Source organism: Penicillium antarcticum (assembly GCF_028974205.1).
Source record: "Penicillium antarcticum strain IBT 31339 chromosome Unknown utg000006l_segment0_segment0, whole genome shotgun sequence".
In the NCBI taxonomy this organism is placed as follows: Eukaryota; Fungi; Ascomycota; class Eurotiomycetes; order Eurotiales; family Aspergillaceae; genus Penicillium; species Penicillium antarcticum.
Window position 1 is genome coordinate 233,932 of NW_026695304.1, and position 22,092 is coordinate 256,023.

A 22,092-nucleotide genomic window follows, 5' to 3' on the forward strand; every position below is an offset into this window, starting at 1 on the left:
ATATGATATCGGCAAATAACTGAAATACAACATAGCACATGTTAAGACGTGCCGGGGAATCACAATAACACAAATAATGGGAAAGATCGTGAACAGAAAGTATTACGCATCCTTCACATGAGCCATATGAGAACAGATCACATCCTAGCAGCGCGAGTAGTCTTATCATAAAAGTCCAAGGTCATCGCCGCAAGGAAACAAGGAATATCCTTCCGTTCCTCAACCCAAAACTTGATAAGTGGCTTGATTTCCATAGCGAAGAGACTATTAGGCCCGCCAGAGATCTTCATGGTGCCATTCTCACCATCAAAGACAATAGAATTCTCTTCCCCATTGCCCAAACTACCAGGACCAGAGTCCGAAGCAGCATCACTGTCACCGTGGCGGTACGCAGAGGAAAGATGGAACATGGAAGTGACACGCACTCGACCATTAGGAAGGAAGTCAAGCTTGAAGCCAAGAAGGGAGGCAACAGCTTCACGGAACTCGGAGGACTTGGCAGTCCAAATCTCCTTCAGACGGCGCATGCGTTTCTCCTTGTCTGCGACAGTACGTTCCATATCTTGCATTTCGAGCTTGATACTCTCGACAGCGCTGACTGGGACGACCTTGGCTCCTGTAGGGTCACCGCGCAGCTGGGCTAGGAGGTCTCGGTTCTCTGCTTGGAGAGTTGTGAGGGTGGTCATCTTGATCTGTTCGATCTGTGATGTCGGGTTATCACGCAATTCAAGCACTCGTGTGCGAGACTTGGACTTCAGATGTTTGATCTGTGACTTGGCAGCGTCGAGTTCGCGACGAGCAAGAGTGGTAGCCTGTTCGGATTTGACCATGTGTTCCTGGAGTTTGCGGTTCTTGCGAGTGAGAACGGCGATACGCTCACTTTCAGCCTCGGAATCGGCTGGAGATAGCGGTCGCTTGACACCACGTGCTTGCGAATCATCTTCCTTTGGTGTCTCGCGCTTAGAGAGCTCTTCGTGAATTTGCTTGATTTCAACACGATATTCGTCGAGCAACTTCTCGAGTTGAGCGATGTGCTCTGACTTCTTTTGGTCTGATGGGTTTCCATCTTCTTTCATGGCATCATCTTCCGTGTCGAAGGTCTTCAGTTGAGCGCGCAGGTATTCAATTTCTTTAGTGGCTAGCGCACGCTGACGCTCGAGGCGAGATCGTACGCGAGCCTCTGCAGCACCTGGACCTGCGATAGCAGTGGCGGCTGCAATACGGGCCCTCTCCAGTTCCTGATGCAGATCGGATTTCTCTTTTTCGAGGGACATGATGGTCTCATTCTTCTTTTGTAATTTGGCTTCCACCGTTTCAATGCGCTCGGTGAGACTTGTGTTTTCAATTTTTCCGCGGGCCAATGCTCTTACGATAGCTTCCGGCGAATCAAACTCTGCAGACCGATCATCCTCCTGCAACAAGCTCATCCAAGCTTGTCGTTCGTCTTCGAGGGTCTGCTTTTGAATTTGGGCTGTGTTGAGCTCGGCCTCGACTCCGTCCATCAGCTGGATTTTGATCTCTAGTGCCCTCTTTTGTTCTTCAATCACTCCGACGGTCTTTGAGATTTCCCGTAATTTCCGTAACTCTGCATTTTGGTCTCGATTGGTTAACTCCAGCTCCCGAATATGGTTGACCTGCTCAGAGAGTTCTCTTTTGAGCACAGTAAGGGCTTCGGCATCGGTTCCTGCGGCCTTGAGTTGAATGTTGGCGGCTTCGAGATCGGCAACTTCAGCTTCACGTTGGGTGAGCTTTTCCTGTGTCGATTGCTGGATGCTCCGGGCATTTTCGAGGTCATTGTGGAATTCTTCGATCGCCTTTTGTAGAGATGCGCGCACAGTCTCCAGCTCGTTGATCTGATATTTGAATTGCCGTTCTTGGTCGGAAAGCTGCGATTGTGTGTCACCAAGCTCCTCCTGCAATCTCTGGTTCTCGTCTTGAAGACTTCTGATCTTTCGGTCGAACCCGACCTTCGCATCCAAGGACTGGTCTTGTGTTTCTTTGAGTTCTTTCGCAAGCGCGTCACATTTATGAGTTGCGCGATTGCTCGAGGATTCCGCTGCCTAGAGCAAGAGGTCGTCAGTTTCACTCCAAAATAGAATCACCCTGTCGGGACTCACCTGTGCCTTTCGAAAGTCCGCATCTGCTTTCATCTGTAGCTCTCGGATCTCTTTCTCATGTTGGAGCCCCTCAAGTTCTCGTTCTTGTTTGAAGTTTTCCAATTCATATTTGAGAGTGCTGAGTTGCACACGTAGCTCGTCCTTCTCGGCATCTGAACCAAGCAGTCAGTTCCCGTTGCAGTGTCTCGCATTGTTCGAGTGGGTACGCTCTCACCATGTGTGGACTGATTCAGATGAGCTTGGGACTCTTGAAAACGAATCGATTGTCGCATGCTCATTCGTGCATTGAAAGGGGTAGGCGAGCCAAATCCCGCAATGAGCTGGGAAGCCGGTCGGTTTGGGCTGCTCATCTGGTTATGGTCAGTCATTCATTCAAAGAAGAAAAGTGGTTTACAGGGACTCACGATGAGGAAAAGGTTACTCTGCACCCCCACAGAATCTCCTGTCTAGTCTGACATTAGTGAAGCAACACCATTGCTATCAAAGGAAGACCGCGTCCAAGTCGAGGGCGGCTTGTTTGATCTTAGTCAGCAGCCAAGCTTCCCCGAAACGGCCTAGCGCCATTTTAAAAATTATTTCGATTTCGGCATCGAATTCTCAGTTCACCACTTCACCTGCGAATCCACTCCTCCCACCTCGGTCCCTCGTCCGTTTCTATTCAATTCTTTCCGCTTAACTCTACAACCGTCACTATGGGCAAGGACAAGGTCGAGAAGAAGGACCGCGCTGAGAAGAAGGAGAAGCGTGCGGAGAAGGACGGTGTGCACAAGGCCAAGAAGGAGAAGAAGGAAAAGAAGGACAAGACTATTCTCGTTGATGCAGTAGAGAAGGAGCTCTCCTCCCAGATGGAGGGTGTCGAGCAGACCAGTGCCGTTGCTGAGGTTGAGGTCGATGCCATGGCCGTCGACCGCCCCATTGGCGCCGTTGTGCCCTTCGCCAACCCTCTGGTTGAGGATAAGCAGGCCAAGAAGGTCCTGAAGAGCGTCAAGAAGGGTATGTGAACTATTCCGAACTTTTTTATTGTTGCGCCTGGTCGATTTTTATCGGATCTTCGGAGAATCATCCAGACCTACAGATTTCATTGTTGCGCAGCATAATTTCTACAACCAGAGCGTTTTTGCTGACTTGAATTTTAGCTGCCGTCAACAAGTCCCTCAAGCGTGGTGTCAAGGAGGTTGTCAAGGCCCTCCGCAAGTCCGCCATCCCTCCTGCCAACGCTCCTGTTGGCACCCCCAGCGGTGTTGTCATTCTCGCTGCCGACATCTCCCCCATGGATGTCATCTCCCACATTCCCGTTCTCTGCGAGGACCACGGTATCCCCTACGTCTTCGTCACCTCCCGCGCCGAGCTCGGTGCCTCTGCCGCTACCAAGCGCCCCACCAGTGTGGTCATGGTCACCCCCAAGGCTTCCGGCAAGAGCAAGAAGGAGGATGATGAGGAGTTCACCAAGGTGTTCGAGGAGCTCGCTGGCTTGACCCAGAAGGAGTGCAAGAAGGTCCAGGTCTAAAAATGTGCTTGACTCGTTCCTTTTTCCCTTTCGTTATTTGCTCTATCCCACACTTTGCTGGTAGTGGGTTCTCTGGTTGTACAGGTTTCTGATACTGTCTGGTAAGACAGTGCATGTCTTTTGGGGTCCGGCCTATGGGTATCTTTCTGTATTTGCTCTTTGTACTGCAACTCGGCGTTATTTCAATGGTGTATGAAAAAAGGCAAGAATTTCAATGAGATATCACCAACCTCATCAGACTTTCAGATTTAAGTAGACTCAAGTAGACTCAAGTGAGTAAGATTTGGTACTATGTTGGCCATGGCAGCTACAGTGGCCTGTAATGCCCCGGCCGTGCGCCCTGCATGATCCACGTTGTGCTTGGTGCTATTTCGAGGTGTATTCTCGAGTAGTCCGATGTAATACAAATGCTAGGGATTGGCAATGCATAGGCAGGAGGTTGCATGAATTGGCAGATGACAACAAACCTCTCCGGACTGGGAGAGTAATTGTAAGTTGACAGTTCAAAACGACCTCCAGACCTAGTCAGATATATTTCCTAGTGCAATGTTATCAGTCATATGGCAAATCACAATATGCAAGAAGCACTGATAGTATGTGGGGTCTACCAGGTGAAGGCTACAGTTGCATGAAAGTTTGGCATATCCCTATCTTCTTACGAGATGTACTCCTGACAAATGAGCAATACACCGACTAGGACTGAGCTTATGCCTCGGTGTATATAATTCCAATTCTACTTATTCAATATGGTTCGTAGCATGCTGTATGCCCGTAGATCTACTTGAGGCATTTCAAATTTCTCAACCTCTGTACTGCGTACCAGACTAAAAGAGCCGAGCTGAGAATAGCCTTGCATAGTGGGATAGACTATTAAAACTATGGCGCTATCATTCCAGCGAAATATGACCAATCCCTGCACCCCTCGATCTTCAGGTCAAACAAGGGATGAAGTGCATACCCAGAACGCGACAGCTATCAAGCCGAGCCAATCACCGTACGCAGAGCCCTGGATAATCTGATCGAAAGCCCTCGGATCCTCTAGTCTTTGCCTAGATCCAGGAACAGATCTCAGGCACTCGAGAATGGATTTCCCGGCTTATTCCTTGTGCACAAGGCACAGCCCTTGCGGTCTCCCCTGTCTTTCAATTATATAAGATACTGACAATCTCGCTCTTTTTGTTTACACTCAAAATACGATTCAACTCAATTCACTCTTTATATGTCCAGTCTGACACAATGCGCCACAGTCCGTCAGTTTTAGCACTCGTTGCATTTCTTTTTACCGTCACTCAATCGGCCACATCTTATCCTATATCCACTAGTAAATGGGTCAAAGCTGATCAATTTGATGATAACAAGGCTCATGGATCATGGAGATCCTTTGAAAAGGATGGGCTCGATTTATTGCCTGGGCTGTCAAACGCCAAACATAACCCGGTGAGTCGCAATCTGGACATGCTGTTCTTCAAAGAACCATGATGTATGAAGTTGCTAACCTTGTCCTCAAATAGATCCCATCGTGGTCAAATGGCTATACGGCAGAACGAGGACTCGACCATCCTTACACATACAAACCCTCACCAGTCCTCGCCCCAGCAACGCTAGATATAATGCCTGAGCAACTGCACAACACGCAAGAACATGAATCAGGGTCCATTGATGGAGCCGAACAGAGACAAAACCACTATAGCGAACTCTTGAGCTACTTACACGCCAAAAACGCCCTGAACAAAGACCCCGGCCATTCTACACCTGCCTCGTTCTCTCTCGCATCCTCCGCAGGTCATTCTGTCTCCTTCTTTTCATACCGCCTCTCGTGGCCAACTTTGGGATCTAGCACCTCGACCATGCCTAGATACCCACTTCCGGGTATCTTTACAACGGTGATAATCCTACTGGCGATGGTTTGGATTGCTATCTTCACGATTGGATTGGTTGAACTGGGAAATTATTTCTGGGCACGAAGAAGAGAGGCACAAGGTGATGAGGAAGAAGTTGAGCATGGCGAGGAAGAAAGCGTACGCTTGGATAGTTTGAAGTCGGTGCCGTTCACGGTTATTTTTCCATCAAACAGAATCAGGTCTAATTCAGAAAGAGAGGAGGACGAATACCAGGTAGCTGTCTTCACCGACGCTGATTTGAATTCTGGTTCGAGCTCTGATGAGGATCATCAGCTTATTTGAAATTTCTATGGTTGTGCTGATTTACGGTGTCCGTGTTTGTATATGCATCTAAAGCTTTCTTTTAATATTATATGTGGCCATTTAACTGGAAGATGGAATGTAGTTGATGTGTGGCATTCATATTCTATCGTACAGAAGTAACCTTGCACCAAAGAAGTGATCATAGCATCGGCCCCAAACCGAGCTCCAAAATCAAACACGCTCGCTTGCTATCTCCAAAACCAAAAGACATTTTGAGCATTCGTCAAGTCATAAATTAGGCGCGCTGTTCCTCCAAGGCCGAGTAAGGTGTCTGACCTTCAGCAACGTTCTGACGGGGGCCGTTAGAAGAAGTCTCAGCGTTGCTGCGCTGGAACTTGTTCAGAGCCTCGCGACCAGGGTCCTGGTCGGTGCCGATTTCAGAGTTGAAACTGGCATTCTTGGCATCATTGGAGTGGAAACCACCCTCTGTAATGCCGCGGCCATCAGGCTTGGGGTGCTGGATATCGCCAGTAACGTCGTGGACGTAAGAAGGAGCCTGACCGGCGTTGTGCTGGCTACGGCCGCTGCCGCTGGCGGTAGAGTACTCGCCAGCGTTAATTCCCATCTCCTGCTTACTAGCGGTCGGGCCACCGGTGTAGCCAGACTGGGAGAGGTGAGTGCCGGGGAAGCTACCCTGGCCACCGAGGGCCTCGGGGTACTTCTGCTGGTCCTCGCGGTTCTCACGGAGACCGCCGACGGGGGCAGAAGGGAGAGTCTGAGCAGCGGAAGTATCGGTGTTGTTCACAGTGGACTGGTAGCCTGAGACGCCCATGGGCTCGGCACCACGGTTCTGGGAGAAGGCACCGCCCTGACGGACAGAGTCGGCGGCAAGAGAATCATTAGGGATAGGGCCTGCGGGCTCCTCAATGGGGTTCTGGGTGGCTTGAGGGTCGTTGGTGACCTTGGTGCTGCGGGCGCCGTGAGGAAGAGGAGTGCCTTGAAGATCCATGATGTTATGACGTTGTTTGGATGGAGTTGAAAGGAGATTTGGTATGTAATTAAGAGAAGAGTACTTTTGATCGTAGAAAGATTGGGTGTTAATTGATGATAAATATAGGCGGTGGTGATGGCAGGGCTATATAGGCAAGCAATGGGCTATGACCGAATCGCAATCGGTATCTGAAGCCCTTGGAAGCAGATAGTGACAATGAACCGTGACGTCATCTTTACACTGTTGATAATGTGAGATTCAAGATCAGTCAGTCGCAATGTCGTCAACCAGTCCGCTCAGGATGCTCTGAATGGCGGTTCGAGATGCCGACAGAAATATTAAAGTGGGACGAGGGCTCCCCACTGATATGATGTACCTGTGCTTCTGGAAGGCTGAAAGGCTGGAAGGCAGGGTACTAGAGGTCCACATGACCGGATTGGACTGAGATTATATCAAGGAGGCGACATTGACGTCAGGTCTAGACTCGTGCAAACAGATCAAACATTCTTATTTTCACGTCGAGGAGGTTTACTCTTAATGAATTTTGATTGATGGAATTGGCTTGAATATAATATCATTTATCTTACGATGTTATTGTTTAAGAATTCACTTAGCAGCTATAATAATATTAAGAAATTACATGTGCAGCTGTTGTGCACTGACGCTTCCAGACCCTACCGATCTATGAAATCACCCGTCGTGATCTGCACGGTTCAATGATTTACTTTGAGCACGCGACCATGGCGGAGTTAATTGATACTACGATAACATTACTGGCATGGTTGAATTGAAGATTGAAGATTTTGAATTCATTCAGTCGCTCATAATGACTTCACAAAAATGACTATCATATACATAATGAAATCCATAACTCATATTCATTTAACGGGTCGTAGCGTCAGAAGGGAGGTGGTCTAGTCCTTCAACACCCTGGCGGCCAATCTTGTCACCAGGGGCAGTGGTCTTGTGCAGCTCCTGGCCATCAATGCGGGCACTGCTGGCAGCAGTGGCGCCCTCACGAAGACCGCTGTTGTCAGGGGGGAACTCAAAGCGGCCGGAGCCAACAGCGGTAGTACGCTGGTCAAGAGAGTTCCAGTCGCTGGCTGTAGGGGGCTGGTCTGGCAAGGGCAGGTTGGCCTTAGTCTTCTCAATTTCGGCGGGCTTGTTGGTGTTTTGGTCAATGACAGACTTAAAGTCGGTTAGTGATCTAGCTTAGCTTGTGAATGGTACCACAAGAGTAACTTACCTTCATCTGGGAGACGTCGGAGTCGGCTGGGGGCTTGCCACCGTGAGACTGGGCAACCTTGGACTCGGCCTTGCGGATGTCCTGGCCAGTAGTGTGGTAGGTAGCGTCAGACATGATGCGGAATGCGAAGTTGAAGAGAGAATTAAAATTTTAAAGTAGTAGACTTTCAGAGGTAGTTGATTCTGTAGCGAAAAGGAAATGAAGGATTAAAAGGATTTATATAAGTTGCTTCTTTGTCAATGGCAAATATGAGTGACGTTTATACTATGACGACATCTGGGCAAGGACATGGATATGCCTCCCCCACCGGAACCAGCCATTCAATATTTCATCCTGGAATCTCAGATTCTGCCAGGGATCTGAGGCTGCCATCAGGCAAAGAATGGAAATCCCTGGGTCTCGACCTAGCGTCATAGCGGAGAGGAGGGGCCGCCCGAGGTGGCAATCTGCTGTATGATGCATCTTATCCCCTGATCACCGCTCGGATATCTCTAAAGAAGGAAGTAGAAAGAATTGAATCTTAACAGCTACTATGTCATAGTCCCGCTCAACATGCAATAGTCCAGTTGAACATGCAATTGATCCCTTCTTGTCCCTATCTGAAACCTGTAATCGGTCCATCTGTGACCGGACTTGAAATGAAGTAATTTTCACAGTCCAATTTTGTGTTTCTATACCAATGCATCCCCAATTTCAGTATCTTTGTCCCCGAGCAGATGGTGAAAAGATCAATGAATCTCACAGAAGACCCCGGTACCGACCACGTGATGGAGTATAGATAGTCAGAATGCATCCAAAAGTACTCAATTGAGCGAAGCAATTGAGCGAAGAGGCCACATCCATATAGTATAATCTAAAACCATGATAATGTCAGGCTTCAATTGTGTGCTACTCATGATATTTCGCAACTCGTGAGATAGAGTGTGCATTGGCAAAATATATGTAGCCACTCGCATGAAGAATATAAATGTGTAGCACCCAGCCTACATCCATATGCAAATTAGGCACTCTGTATTATGGAGCTTTCCAAAGTCCAACATTCCATTATCTCCCAATTGAAGCTCGAGTTAGATGTAGATGATGATATATCGGCGTCCTAAAGAGGCATAATGAATAATATGTACGACATCACCGCCTTCCTGTTTCACATGGCAGAAAATGTTTCTTATCGAAACCTCTGGACACCAAGACCTGTAGAGACCTGGTAAATCTGGTCTTTGTGTTTTTTGGAAGATCTTTCTGCTCGCCTTTACAAAGGTTCTTCAATATGCCTCGAGATCCGCTCATCGGGCTGGTGGGAAAGGTCCGTCATCACCCATCCATCGCACTATCACCCCACTGACCGCAGACGCGAGGGGCATACAGCCATCAAGTGGAAAGTCGACAACATTGAACAGTTTGACCGACGCAACTTCAAAAGTTGGTAAGTTGGCTTAATTCACCGACCTTTTGCGATCAAATCTAATATCTTGTCCTGACAGGAAACTTCCCGTACGTGCACTCCAACTGCTAGCACCCCGCTTATCGAAGTTACGCGCAGCTCTGTTGACACCTCATAGCTTCACAACCATTGATCCCCAACGAGCAATTGGATATCTCCAGATTGAATGTCCATGCGTGCGACACAATGTTTCAGATCGGTGCCAGCCCAACTACGGTGGTTGTCACGAAGGGCGACGCTCCGTTCCCATTGAGTTGCTAGATGTTGCTGGTCTTGTGCCAGGTGCGCATCAGGGTCGCGGACTTGGTAACAAATTCTTGGATGATTTGCGTCATGCCGATGCTCTGATTCATGTGGTGGACGTGAGTGGAACCACGGATGCTGAAGGTGAATGAGATGAGATTGAACATAACGCTGGATCGAGGTGTTGATTATGTCGTATAGGCAAGGCTACTCGAGGATATGATCCGTCAGTGGACATTGAGTGGTTGCGATCGGAGGTCGTGCGCTGGGTGCAAGGAAACTTGATGGAAAAGTGGTATGTTTGGGCTGAGAAGGAGACTAAGAAGTGATGCTGATACAATTGCTAGGGGATCTATTAAGCGAAGGCACGTTGCAATTAGTCAGTGAATCCTTGGATTATTCCTTCAATGGACTGGGACTAACACATAACAGAGTCAAACGCCGTGGACACATTACAAAAACAATTCGCTGGTTACGGAAGTACCTCGCAGACAGTTGCGCGCTGTCTTGATAAGACTGGCATCAAAGAGCCTTTGGAAGAGTGGTCAGATGAAACAGTAGAGGTCGTCGTCAATGCATTTATTGACGAAAAGTTCCCTACGGTGTTTGCCTTGAACAAGATCGACCATCCCGATGCAGACAAGGTACGGGGACTGGACGGGATGCCTTATTCATCATGCTAACATGAAACTATAGAACATTAGCAAAATTGCCAAGATGCAAGATCCTCAAAGCATTGTGCTTTGCTCTGCTATATCCGAAGTCTTCCTCCGCAGACTGGCGAAGCAGGAGTACATCAAATACGTCGAAGGGAGTGAGTTTGTGGATACACGAGAAGATTTGATTGAAATGGGCGAGCCAGATGGTGGTGGCCTCAAAGAGATGGACGAGAAATTGAAGACGTATGTTCAGCTTGATCTGAAAGCTTTTACATCTGCTGACCACTAAATAGCCGGGTTGAGAACCTGAAAGATATGGTGTTGTACCGATTTGGATCGACTGGAGTTGTCCAGTGTCTTTCTCGAGCAGCAGAGCTCCTGGGCCTCGTACCAGTGTTCCCGGTTCGAAACGTCCAAACGTTCAGCTCTGGAAATGGAACTGCCGTGTTCCGTGACTGCGTTTTGGTCAAGAAGTGAGTGAGCCTATTGATGCCAGACAGAGTCCCACTGACACTTTGTAGAAACAGTACAGTCGGTGATGTTGCCCGCAAGGTGATGGGTGATGTGCCTATCAACTATGTTGAAGGAGTTGGCGGAACCCGAGTCTCTGAGGAGGATATTGTCGCAGTCGGGAAACACGACGTGAGTGAAACAGTCGAAAGCAGAGTATTCTTGACTAACCGCCATCGCAGATTCTCTCGTTCAAGGTTGGTCGATAGACTATCCATTTATGTACAGCCTCCATGAAATGACAACATCAAGGGGAATGTCTTATGATCACCTCTTCGATTTCTGAATTGAACCAAAAGCACAATGTTACGTACAAGAATAGACTAGAACCACGCTGATTGAGCCTCAACCTCCTTTCTTCAAATTGGAAGATGGTCAGCAACGTGAACTCACACTGGGTGTTTATAACATACCTTCGCACGCTCATCATTCATTCCAATAATAGGCTCTGGTGCCTTGGGATGTTCCTCCTTGGCCTTCTTCCCATGCTTGCTTCCGCCTCTTTCTGTCATTCCTTGGGACTTGGTGTCATCGGCAACACCTTCATTCACCCTTCTCTCGCTCATACCGGTGACAGATGCATTGGCTGGTATATCCGCAGTATCACCCCTCTTCGTGCGTTTGACCGTATGTTCGTCAGCCGAGCTTCCCTTCCAATCTTTCTCCAAGGAGTAATATCGGATGTTCTTTGCACAAGGAATTGGCGGCAAAGCTGACTGTAACGGTAGAATAAGTCGCGTTGGCCTTGTAACAAGTCTTGAAGTCATTGTAAAGATGTGTAGTTGTTTAGTGAAAAAAAACCAGTTCAGATCCAACAGTCCAACTATATACATCGTTATGACGTCCTGCGGCAAAACTATTCGGGACAGGGCTTAGGGCCCGCCTTATCGATAAGATGCGTTCGTCACTTTCCTTCTTCCCCAACAACATGAGGCGCGAATATTTGCCGATCGAAACCCTGCCAGCTTGGCAGTGCCTAAATGGCATTGTCGCGAAAGGCGTCGCTTTCCAGAAACTCGGATCTAGCGAGTATGGCACCGACAAAGGTAGCGCGATCGTCGCGACTGAAGCTAAGTCCAGCGACGAGAACGATGCAACACCTGAGATCCTCCTCCAAATACCCTCCGATCTGGTTCTCTCCCTAGAGACAGTCCACAATTATGCTAAATCCGACCGGTATCTACACGATGTATTGGAGGCAATCGATGATTTCGGAAGAGTAAGAGTTACTTCACCCGGAGCTCAAAGGACTCCCTATCTACAACGGAAACTCAACTAAGATATGCAGACAGCTAGAGGCGCTATAATGATATTCCTGCTAGTCCAACTATCACACACCAGCCCCGATATCCGCGACAAACACGAGCATGTCGGCGTCTCCAACCCATGGACCGAATACGTCAAGTTCCTACCTCCGTCATTCCCCCTGCCCACATCTTACACGACGGAAGAACAGGAGTTACTCCGGGGAACATCACTTGCCGAAGCTTTAGATGCTAAGTTCATGTCTCTCGAGCGGGAGTTCGAGAATCTCCACCAGGCCACGGAGAGCATTAAGTGGTGTCAGCAGAGCTGGTGGGACGAGGAGAATGGCTCGTTGACGATTCAGGATTGGAAATACGTTGATGCAGCTTACCGGTCGCGCATGCTGGATATTCCTGGCAGTGGACTTGCAATGGTGCCTTGCATTGATATGGCCAATCACATGTGCGGGGACGGAGTGAAGGCGCTGTATGATGCAGACTCGAATGGGAACGCCGTTCTTCAGCTGCGATGGGGCAAGAGCCTACAAGCTGGAGAGGAGGTTACCATCTCGTGAGTTGCCCAGATATTCTCGTTTATTGCTATGATAACATGGCTGACATTACGTTGCAGATACGGAGACGAAAAGTCTGCTTCTGAAATGGTCTTCTCCTACGGATTCCTAGACAGCGCCATGACCGAAGCCAGAGAGATTTGTCTCAACATAGACATGCCAGAAGATGACCCTCTTAGTGTTGCAAAGCAGATGTTCTGCCAACAGAACCGGGGAGTCCGAATCACAGCCCAGAAGTCTGAAGAGCAACCAATTACATGGGAAAGCCCCCTTGTTTGGATAGCTTGTGTGAACGAGGAAGATGGGCTGAATTTCGGTCTCGCACAGACGATTGATGGCGGCAGGGAACTCGAAACTACGTGGAAGGGCGAACAGATCCAATCGCCCGATCATCTCCGAGAACTTCTCGCCGCTGATCCCCTGTGGGAAATCATCCGGCTTCGCGCTGTGGTGCTACTTCTTGAACGATTCGAGACCCAGCTCTCTCTTATGCAGGAGATGGAGGAAGTCATCGCTAACCTCCGCGAAAACGAAGAGGCTCTGACCTCGTTCTTCCGACCAGAGATCTTCGAGTTAATCACGCGGTTCCGAGGTCTCGAAGCCGATTTACTAGAGAAGGCGGTTGAAGAACTCATAAAACAGGTAAGTGATCTCATGCACCCAGCGTCTCAAGCTGGAACCCCGCCTCCCGCCTCCCCGCTAACTATATCCAGCGAACCGAGTTGTTGGGATCTTCCAGTGTCGCAGCTTATTTCAGCGAGCAAACGGGAGTGGCAGAAGAAGTCGAGGACTTTTCATGAAATAGGAAAGTCCAGACTGATGACATTATATGTATAGACACGTTGAGCCCGCTTAATTTAGTCTGCATCCGCATCCGCATCAAGCCAGGCGTCCCCAGATTCCCAAAAAAGATCCATCCAAGTATCCACCCCACCCTGAGTCTATTCGATGAGACGCCACACTATCGACACTAGCTTCACAATTGTAGAGAGAGAGAGAGAGCCCAAGTATGACGTCTAGACTATAACCCGAATCCACTGAACCAAAGGGGATCAGAATGATCTGCAGGGTCAGAAATGTATGCGGGGGAAATGCGGACGTTGGATCTCCGCTGGACCGGGGATACCAAGCCCTGAGTAATTAATGCATGGATCTGAGCGTAGAATCGGTAGATGTCGGCAGAGCAGTGAACCGCGAGAACGAGTATAATCTCAATATTGGAAATCAATGGAGAAGATCGCTTCACGACCCACTCACCGTCCATGGTTCTCATCATTTCTCGCGATTCTCTCGGCCAAAACTCGCTTGGGCTGATCCAAGTCTCTTTTCTCGCGTTGTGATAGGTGCATCTCGACTTCCCCGGTTCCGTACACGGCGGTTGCCACTGCGAATTTGGGGTTTGAGTTCGGGGCTTTGGGTTAAAAGTCTGGGGATGAGTTCAAGATGACTTCAGAGCGTTCACTGTAGTACTGGTCTTGTACTGGTCTTGTACTGAATTATGAGACCGATCATCGGAGTGCACTTTAATCACGGGGGCCTAATGCGCAACCCCTATATCCGAGCCGCATTCAAGTAGACTGAGTTTCACTAGAGCCAAATAAGTTACAGTAGACCGCGGAGAGTCTGGGGATCCATCAGATTACTCAGAAAGACCAGAGTAAGCAAGCCAAGTGAAGTCAAAATAGAGCGAGTTGATACGATTCATCCACGACTTCATTGGATCCCCCGTGTGTCCCCGGTTCCCACCTGACTCAGCAATTCCCCCATTCCCCCAGTTCGTCTCTCTCATTCTCACACACTTATACACTTCTATACACTACGCTATTCTTACGCTATTCTTATTGTCTGCTTGTCCTACAAGTAACGAAACCACTACATCGAACTCGGCCCATGTGCCACTCTGCCCAAAATGCCTGGTATCTTGCCCATGAAAGTGATCAAGGTCGGCGGCACTGGCACGCAGAGCCGCATCGCCCAAGCCTGCGACCGTTGTCGTAGTAAAAAGATCCGCTGCGATGGCGTTCGCCCCTGCTGCTCACAATGCGCCAACGTCGGCTTCGAGTGCCGAACCAGCGACAAGCTCAGCCGCCGAGCCTTCCCCCGCGGATATACCGAGTCGTTGGAAGAACGAGTCAGGAGTCTGGAGACAGAGGTGAAGGATCTGAAGGATCTGTTGGATGAAAAGGACGAGAAGATCGACGTCTTGTCAAGGATACATTCGTTCTCGCCTGCGTCGCAACGAGCGGCGTCGATGCGGTCTCCCTCGGCAGCCGCAACGTCCAAACCAAGCCCCTCAGAATCGCCGGAGGGCGTGATCCATGTAGAGCGATCGTTGAAGCGTCCATCCCCGCAGTTACAAAACCCGTACACGGGGTTTTCTAGCACTCAGGGATTTGCCGGTATGTGCCGCCGTGTCACGAGAATACCTAGGTACGAGCGATGGAGCTGACCAACTTGCGTAGATGTATTCACCGACAGACTTGTCAGTCAGGGAAAGTCCGCGACCAAGATTCCCACGGTGGCGCTGACCGCATTGTCTGCCTCGGTATCTCGAGGCAAACCGAGCCAAGCAGTGAAAACACCACCCCGCTTGGTCTCGGATCAACTGATCAACATCTTTTTCCAAGAGTGGGCTCCGCTGTACCCAGTGGTACATCGACCGACAATTTTGAAGGCCTATGAGCAGTATCTCAGCAATACCGAGTCTCTTCAGCGCGATGCCCATTCCATGGCACAGTTGAATTTAATCTTTGGTATTGCAGCGCTTTCTTCAATTGTGAGTTCAGTTGACTTGGATATCGCATGTATATGTATACTGACTTTCGCAGTCGAGAACCAACCAAGATCCGACCTTCTTTGAGGAAAACTGGTCGACTACCCTTGACTCATTCTCGGGCGAGACCTCCATGTCGAGTCTGCAGTGCTTTGTCCTTGGTCAGATCTATTGTATGACAAAGGGCGACTATCGCACTTTGCTTCGCTACCGCGCTCTTGGTGTGGATATTTGCCACCAGTTGGGCCTGCATGAGAACCTAGAGACGTCCACCAACCCTCTCGAAGACGAGACCCGCAAGAAGGTTTTCTGGTCTCAATATGTTCTGGATCGGTATGTCACATGCGCTACAAGGCGATGACAGTTTGCTAACATGTGCTAGTTTCTGCTCCGCCTTGACTGGAATGCCTGTTCTCTTGCGCGAGGACGACATCCAAATCGAATACCCGGTTGATGTGGACGATGAGAATGTTACCGAGACTGGTTTCTTGCCAACACTCCCTGGGGAGTCCACCCGTATCTCTAGTGCTATTGCACTTTTCGGAGCTTCCAGAATCCTGAACCAGGCTTTGGAGGATATGTTCTCCTCCAAGTCTGAATACGATGTCTCTGTTTCAAAGATGCGCTCGGTTGCCGGACAGTTGGATGAGTGGCTGCAAACTTTGCCTGCCCATCTTCGTCTCGAGTTTAGTCAGGACAAGCCCAGCACAAATGTCACCAGCAGCCGTTCACCTCTTCTGGTAAGTTATGTCCTTACTTCAGACAGGCAGCGATACTGATCCTTTATAGTCTCTTGTCTACTACTTCATCAGGTCTTTGATTCACCGTCCGGCTGTGTGTTTCGCAGACGAGAGCCTCAGCTCGCCGTCCGTCCTGGCATTGTCTGATTCGGCCAAGCACATTGTTCAGATTCTTGAACTTCTCGATGAAAGACGGCTCTGCCTCTCTTTCAGTATTAGCCGCAAAGAGTTGATATTTTTCGCTGGACTTGGGCTTCTGTGGCAAATGCTTGGTGTGAAACGCGAGAGCAAACTCGCCAAGGAGACCCAGAAGATGCTTGGTACCGCTCTGGGACAACTCCAAGCCGACTTCACTGAGGCAGCAGCTGAATTCAACACCTTGTCAAGCACTTTGGTTTCATTGGACGATGGCAGACGGTCATCGTCCGACAAGGCTTCCAGCGAAATGGTTGCGCCGACACACAAGCCACACAAGTCTCCCAAAAAGCACTTACAAGCTTTGAAATCGCGTCTTACCAACGCCGTTCGCGAACAACCAAAGCAAGACTCGCCTCAAGCTTCCCGCCGAAACACCATCTCGGGCGCAACTCCACCGCTCGCCGCCCAATCCCTTCGCTCACCCAGCTGGAGCAGCCTCCCCCCTGCACAGCACGATCATCTCGCCCCTCAATATGACCACTCTCCTCTTGACCTCGCGTCAGCGCCACTGAACTACGAACATCACCGGTCATTGTCTTGCTCAACACCCTCCGACCCAGCCACCGGTGCTATCACCATGGCCGACTGGGAATACGTACTCAGCGACATGGACCGCGGCTACTCCAACATCTTCACAGGAATTTACGGCGGCAAGGACTGTGGTGAAGACTCCGGACCCTTTGCTTCAATCACAGCTGAATGCAGCCGGAAACCCATGGAGGCCCCGCTAGCCATCCCGCCACCGAACGAACTCCAGAATTTGTCGCCGGAGTCCTGGTCAGCCAGCAGTGGCGAATTTGCGCCCGCGCAAGAACATACGACGCAGAGCGTCCTCAGTTACTCAGGCGAGAGCATGGGAAGTATGGATGACACCTTGGCCCCGTACACAGATGTCAAGGTCTATCCCGAGGACATCAACACACTGGATCCATTCAATGCTTTCACCATGCCAAGCGAAGACAAAACCGACGACGGATTCGACGAGTTCTCACTGGTAAATGGATGGGACCGACGGCTGGCCGTTTGAATGGTTCTAGTCGAGTGTTATTTCGAAAGGGTTTAGCAAGGATTTAGGGATTTGTTCTAATGATACCTGTGGCGTTCAATGTTTGATTTCTGTCTGTTATTCACCTTCGTCTCTCTTTGGAAATATCTGCTTTTAACATTGTTGTGGCTGGCATGCCTGGTATATAGCCTCTGCTATAGCGAGGATGGCTAGGTATTGCCTAGGACTCGCGTATATATGGATGAAATTGATGACTTGAATATGCAATTTGCTTACATGGGCGGTGGATTCTACTACCACGCTCGTCTGCAACAGCTAGGTTGGCTCGTTCATGACAACATATTGTACACGCGTCCAGCACTTGAAAAGAACTAAGCAATGTTGGAGGTGGGTCGTGAAAGCTTGACCAGTGTCTGCAAGGCACTTGGGTCTGGACCCGCTGGATTAACAAGCACTCGACATATCTTCATACAACTAGCAAGTTCGATACAAATTTGACGTCATAGTCACTCGAATGACTCGGTCTTCAAATATCCGGCTGATTTGAAGACCAAGGGCCTTTTAGCGTGCAGCGACTAAATTGGTGGAATTGACGATCCCATATTGCGGCGAACATAGATTTGTTAATCGCTCATGGAGTAAGCAATTGTTTTCTACTTGGACAAAGACCTAGTTTGCGAAATTGAAATGATTGAGGTACTAGAAGAGCGAGGTACGAGTTAGTTAGGTCGCAGACTTGCAATGCATATCTCAAAGTGATAGTTCACTGACCATGACCTCGGATATTCTACCACAAGGCTTACCCAGACGAGTCGATCTGACAAACCCTGTTTCAAGGATCATCTCTTTTCGTTACTTACAAAGCTGAAGCTGCGTCTAACCTGATTCTCCAGGGCGATCCTCTGCTGGTTGGCATATAGTGCCGGCTTGTCGTTATGCATGGACATGGCGTCTATAAATTGGCTCTCCCTGCTCACAACACATAGGTCACAAAGCATACCATTGTTAAATCAATATGTGGAAGCTTGTATCTTGTCTCGCGTTGGGCTCTTTGCCCTTCGCATCTACTTCACCAATGCCTTCCCCTGCCGGGGCACCTACTGCAAGTCATCCAACCTCTCTGACCCATACTCCGTACTCTGGGAAACCAACCACCACTGGTGCTCTTACTGCTTCTTCCGTTGGCATGGGTATTGTCGAGTCTGCTAGTGTAGCTCCGGAGGAGACCACGTACTCTAGCAATGGCAAGCTCAATGATGCAGAGCCTGCTCCGTACACTCCAGCTGGTGGTGTTGGAACCGATGGCTCAATACCCGTCTACAATGTCAAGAGCGATTTTGATTATGAATCTCTGGTAGGTTGATTCCTCTCGCCAGGTTTATACCCCCATATACTAATGGCTGTAGGCTCTTGCACTATACCAAGAATGGATCGAGCTCGACCTATTCCAGGACGGTCTCCGCAGATTCTCCGCAAAGGACTTCGAAGAAGCCGGTCTTAACGCCGCCGACCGCCAGCTGATCGAGTTCATGGCCGAGCAGGAAGTTGGTCATGCCACCCTCATAAGCAACCTGCTCGGCGCCGAAGCACCCCGCCAGTGCCAGTACAACTACCCCTACACCACCGTACAAGAGTACCTAGACTTTTGCCAGAAGCTCACGCGCTTTGGCGAGTCTGGCGTGTACGGATTCCTGGCTCACCTCGATTCTCGCGAGGCCGCTACTCTGTTGACTCAGTCAATCACCACCGAAGCTCGTCAGCAGATGATCTTCCGCCAATTCGAAGGCCTCTTCCCTATGCCTGTATGGTTCGAGACAGGTGTGCCGCAGTCATGGGCTTGGTCCCTCCTAGCACCGTACATCGCCTCGTGCCCAGCTGACCAGACCCGTCTGGTCTGGGAGAACTTCCCCGGTCTCTGGATTCTGAACCAGCCAGCCGTCGGAATGGAAAACAACAGCAGCTACCGTAATACATTGGATGCAGGGATGAACGTGGCACGAGCCTCCAACAAACAAAATCCAAACTCAAAGAATGGTGTCTCAGGTGCAAGTGTAACTCCAAAGGACTACTCGCCGCTAAGCTTCCCCGGTCGCCGCGTTGACCTGCAGTGGGAAATGCCCGGCAAGACCGTTGGTCCGAACAATAGCTATGTGACATCTTCGTCGGCCGGCGATGCCAAGTATGTTGCTTGGGTATCACAGCTGAACGTCACCTACACGCCTTTGCTTGGTGGGAATGGCTCCTATGGCCATACCTTCCAGCCTGACCTTGAAACCTATGAGGGTGACCCGGTTATCAATGGAACTATGTTCATTGCGGTCACTGACTCAGATCCGTTCCTGACACCATTCAACTTGAGCATGATTAACTTGCATGTTGTCTCTGGTCCTGCTCTGTATCAGTCTGGTTAATTTATGTCAAACTCCCAAGAAGGGATTTTGTGTAGGTTTGGAATGCGTGAAGGTTATGCCATATTTCAATTGTATAGAACACGTGAATAGGTATACATAGAGTACAAAGAAAGTTCTATTAAAGACCGATACAGCCAACCTATGGAGGTAGGGTATCACAAGACAGATACAGTGTATCCAAGCAAATCAGCTGATACAAAAGAGGACCTCACTGCTTCCGCATGCTGGAGTTCTCATAGTGCACATCAAATTTCCGAGTAACACTAATACCATAAGGACCAGCATGAGTAGCCAAGCGCTGTTCATCCGAGCTAACAGACTCAACATCGGTTTTAGCCAACTTAGAGTCAAAGTTATTATTAACTTGGACAGTATGCGTCTTCGTGCCGAGCGCGTCCATACTGTAAGTCCCGTTGTTCACTGACTTGAGTCCAAGACGGTTGAAGGTTCTCCTCGGATGAATTGCCATACTTTCGATCGGCGGATGATCCCATCGCCGGAGCGATAGCGGCGATAATTGTTTTAAAGAATGGCATGTTGGCACAGACAATTGCTAGTTGGGGTTCTAGCACTGTCCACAGAATAGGATCGAGGAGGGTATATGTTGGATCGGTGAAGTCCAGTTTGGTGATTGAGATGAGACGGACCACACTGATGACCGAGATGCTAAAAAAAGAAATGAGGCATTAGTACTTGTATCATTGAAGGTGTTAGTTAAACTTACACAACACCAACACCAAACACGGAGGTAAGGCCAATCTTCTTATGAACATTGAGCTTCAACTTCCAGACATGAGGCAGAGGCAATGAAATAACCATCAAATCGGTGACCACATTCATAACACCAGCAACCATGAACGCAGCCGGACGATTACCGCAAGTGTCCTTGATCGTGATGTCCTAGTTGTACGTAAAGGGCCGACAGAGCAAGAAGGCTTCGAGAATGATAATGGTGACCCAGGCCCATACAATGAACAAAGAGATCGAGACTGCAACGTTGAAGCTGGGCTTGGCTCCAAAGATGCGAACAAAGAAGAGAGCGATGGAGGTCTTGACTAGACCAAGGGAAGTGCCGTAGGTGATTTCCACCGAGAGGAGGGACTATATTGGTCAATTCTGGTTGTGAAAATGGCAGGGCGTGTTTAAGTATACCTTGAGTGTAATAATGAGGGCTTCTGGAGGGAGATCGGCTGTATGCCGACCCATACCTCCATAAATGGTCACTGTAGTCCTGTTAGAATTTAGGTTGAGAAGACGGAAAGAGGAGCGTACTGATGTAGAGCAAGGACATCGCGCCATACATCAAAAACTATGCGATTTTTTAAAAAGGTTGACCACCTGAAAGATGAAAATAACATACCACGCCAACTAAAAGAAGGTACTCAGACAGTCCAGGCCTCAACCCCCTCAGATGCATAGCATATAGACGCAAAACAGTAGAAAGGGTAGCTAAGTCACCAAAAACCGCCGCAGCGATGAGAGGGCCCTGGATAGATGACTGACTAACATCATACTTCACAGACATGGTAGCAACATTCCCAGAACATCACAACGAACTCTGAAAAGAGCCACGATGCTAATTATATAAAGGCAGTCAACACCTGGCGTGCAGGACAGCCAGACCGTAGAGAACTACAGCCGATCCACTTTTCTCGTATTCCCATAGCGTGGCCATCTGTAACAATAGATGCAACAGGGTCTGTGAGCCTTTAGCAATGCCCAAAAATGAGATTTTCTACTAGTGCCCGCGCTCGTCTGACATTTCCCCACAAGGAAGCCTTTCTAGAATTCGATCTGATCGTGAGCGAAGTTCTCGTATACTATTTTCGCCGAGCTCGGCCTTGTTCCGTTTTTTATAGTTGGCTCTGACGGCGCAAAGTCTGGTTCGTGGCGTTCCAAGGCTGATTTGTTCTATACGTTGGGGAGATGGATTCATGGGTATATTATTAGGTATCAATCGTCTAATTCGACACGATTCAGTATGTGCTTTTGGAATTAAGAATTGTTTGTCGAATAATTAATCCAGGGGCATAGATCAGGGTGTAAAGCTAAGTGGGGGGCCAAGGAAAGATCCCCACGCGGCGTGCGGCTGACTTGGCGATCTAGATCGGATATCCATATGGTTAATAGGGATAAATAGCCACACAATAAGTCTCTATGACTAAATCTCTTGCCACGTTAGGTCCAAGCTAGACAGTCTATATATTAGGAACGGCTTGATAGGTGTCAAACTGCCGCGGATAAGGTCTCCATGTTTACGGATCTTCACGGACCTTCCGTATCTTCTTCG

The 22,092-nt window shown here is 49.1% G+C and overlaps 11 protein-coding genes across 11 annotated transcripts; 6 read left to right on the plus strand and 5 right to left on the minus strand.

Moving 5' to 3' along the window:
- Positions 1–137: 137 nt before the first annotated feature.
- Positions 138–2,467, minus strand: N7508_006166 (coiled-coil domain-containing protein MAD1; the record flags this gene model as incomplete). Its single annotated transcript, XM_058464232.1, has 3 exons — positions 138–2,060; positions 2,118–2,269; positions 2,332–2,467. The coding sequence occupies 3 exons, from the start codon at positions 2,465–2,467 to the stop codon at positions 138–140; spliced, it is 2,211 nt and encodes a 736-aa protein (XP_058318085.1).
- A 342-nt stretch (positions 2,468–2,809) lies between these two features.
- N7508_006167 (uncharacterized protein) lies at positions 2,810–3,624 on the plus strand (the record flags this gene model as incomplete). Its single annotated transcript, XM_058464233.1, has 2 exons — positions 2,810–3,110; positions 3,254–3,624. 2 exons carry the CDS (start codon positions 2,810–2,812, stop codon positions 3,622–3,624), a joined length of 672 nt encoding a protein of 223 aa, XP_058318086.1.
- Positions 3,625–4,860: 1,236 nt separating this feature from the next.
- On the plus strand, positions 4,861–5,807 carry N7508_006168 (uncharacterized protein; the record flags this gene model as incomplete). The annotated part of the gene is made up of 2 exons (XM_058464234.1): positions 4,861–5,061; positions 5,136–5,807. 2 exons carry the CDS (start codon positions 4,861–4,863, stop codon positions 5,805–5,807), a joined length of 873 nt encoding a protein of 290 aa, XP_058318087.1.
- A 256-nt stretch (positions 5,808–6,063) lies between these two features.
- On the minus strand, positions 6,064–6,777 carry N7508_006169 (uncharacterized protein; the record flags this gene model as incomplete). Its single annotated transcript, XM_058464235.1, has 1 exon — positions 6,064–6,777. One exon carries the CDS (start codon positions 6,775–6,777, stop codon positions 6,064–6,066), a length of 714 nt encoding a protein of 237 aa, XP_058318088.1.
- An 864-nt stretch (positions 6,778–7,641) lies between these two features.
- N7508_006170 (uncharacterized protein) lies at positions 7,642–8,119 on the minus strand (the record flags this gene model as incomplete). The annotated part of the gene is made up of 2 exons (XM_058464236.1): positions 7,642–7,947; positions 8,006–8,119. 2 exons carry the CDS (start codon positions 8,117–8,119, stop codon positions 7,642–7,644), a joined length of 420 nt encoding a protein of 139 aa, XP_058318089.1.
- Positions 8,120–9,272: 1,153 nt separating this feature from the next.
- On the plus strand, positions 9,273–11,067 carry N7508_006171 (Ygr210 GTPase family protein; the record flags this gene model as incomplete). The annotated part of the gene is made up of 10 exons (XM_058464237.1): positions 9,273–9,308; positions 9,361–9,428; positions 9,565–9,833; positions 9,891–9,984; positions 10,037–10,068; positions 10,122–10,333; positions 10,386–10,591; positions 10,642–10,821; positions 10,870–10,990; positions 11,041–11,067. 10 exons carry the CDS (start codon positions 9,273–9,275, stop codon positions 11,065–11,067), a joined length of 1,245 nt encoding a protein of 414 aa, XP_058318090.1.
- A 58-nt stretch (positions 11,068–11,125) lies between these two features.
- Positions 11,126–11,625, minus strand: N7508_006172 (uncharacterized protein; the record flags this gene model as incomplete). Its single annotated transcript, XM_058464238.1, has 2 exons — positions 11,126–11,140; positions 11,272–11,625. The coding sequence occupies 2 exons, from the start codon at positions 11,623–11,625 to the stop codon at positions 11,126–11,128; spliced, it is 369 nt and encodes a 122-aa protein (XP_058318091.1).
- A 161-nt stretch (positions 11,626–11,786) lies between these two features.
- Positions 11,787–13,474, plus strand: N7508_006173 (SET domain-containing protein; the record flags this gene model as incomplete). The annotated part of the gene is made up of 4 exons (XM_058464239.1): positions 11,787–12,077; positions 12,147–12,673; positions 12,734–13,316; positions 13,388–13,474. The coding sequence occupies 4 exons, from the start codon at positions 11,787–11,789 to the stop codon at positions 13,472–13,474; spliced, it is 1,488 nt and encodes a 495-aa protein (XP_058318092.1).
- A 1,109-nt stretch (positions 13,475–14,583) lies between these two features.
- On the plus strand, positions 14,584–17,412 carry facB (C6 transcription factor FacB/Cat8; the record flags this gene model as incomplete). Its single annotated transcript, XM_058464240.1, has 5 exons — positions 14,584–15,073; positions 15,137–15,450; positions 15,503–15,780; positions 15,830–16,187; positions 16,237–17,412. 5 exons carry the CDS (start codon positions 14,584–14,586, stop codon positions 17,410–17,412), a joined length of 2,616 nt encoding a protein of 871 aa, XP_058318093.1.
- Positions 17,413–18,406: 994 nt separating this feature from the next.
- N7508_006175 (ferritin-like domain-containing protein) lies at positions 18,407–19,802 on the plus strand (the record flags this gene model as incomplete). Its single annotated transcript, XM_058464241.1, has 2 exons — positions 18,407–18,745; positions 18,798–19,802. 2 exons carry the CDS (start codon positions 18,407–18,409, stop codon positions 19,800–19,802), a joined length of 1,344 nt encoding a protein of 447 aa, XP_058318094.1.
- A 208-nt stretch (positions 19,803–20,010) lies between these two features.
- On the minus strand, positions 20,011–21,105 carry N7508_006176 (uncharacterized protein; the record flags this gene model as incomplete). The annotated part of the gene is made up of 6 exons (XM_058464242.1): positions 20,011–20,203; positions 20,274–20,468; positions 20,527–20,702; positions 20,772–20,903; positions 20,955–21,025; positions 21,075–21,105. The coding sequence occupies 6 exons, from the start codon at positions 21,103–21,105 to the stop codon at positions 20,011–20,013; spliced, it is 798 nt and encodes a 265-aa protein (XP_058318095.1).
- Positions 21,106–22,092: the final 987 nt, after the last annotated feature.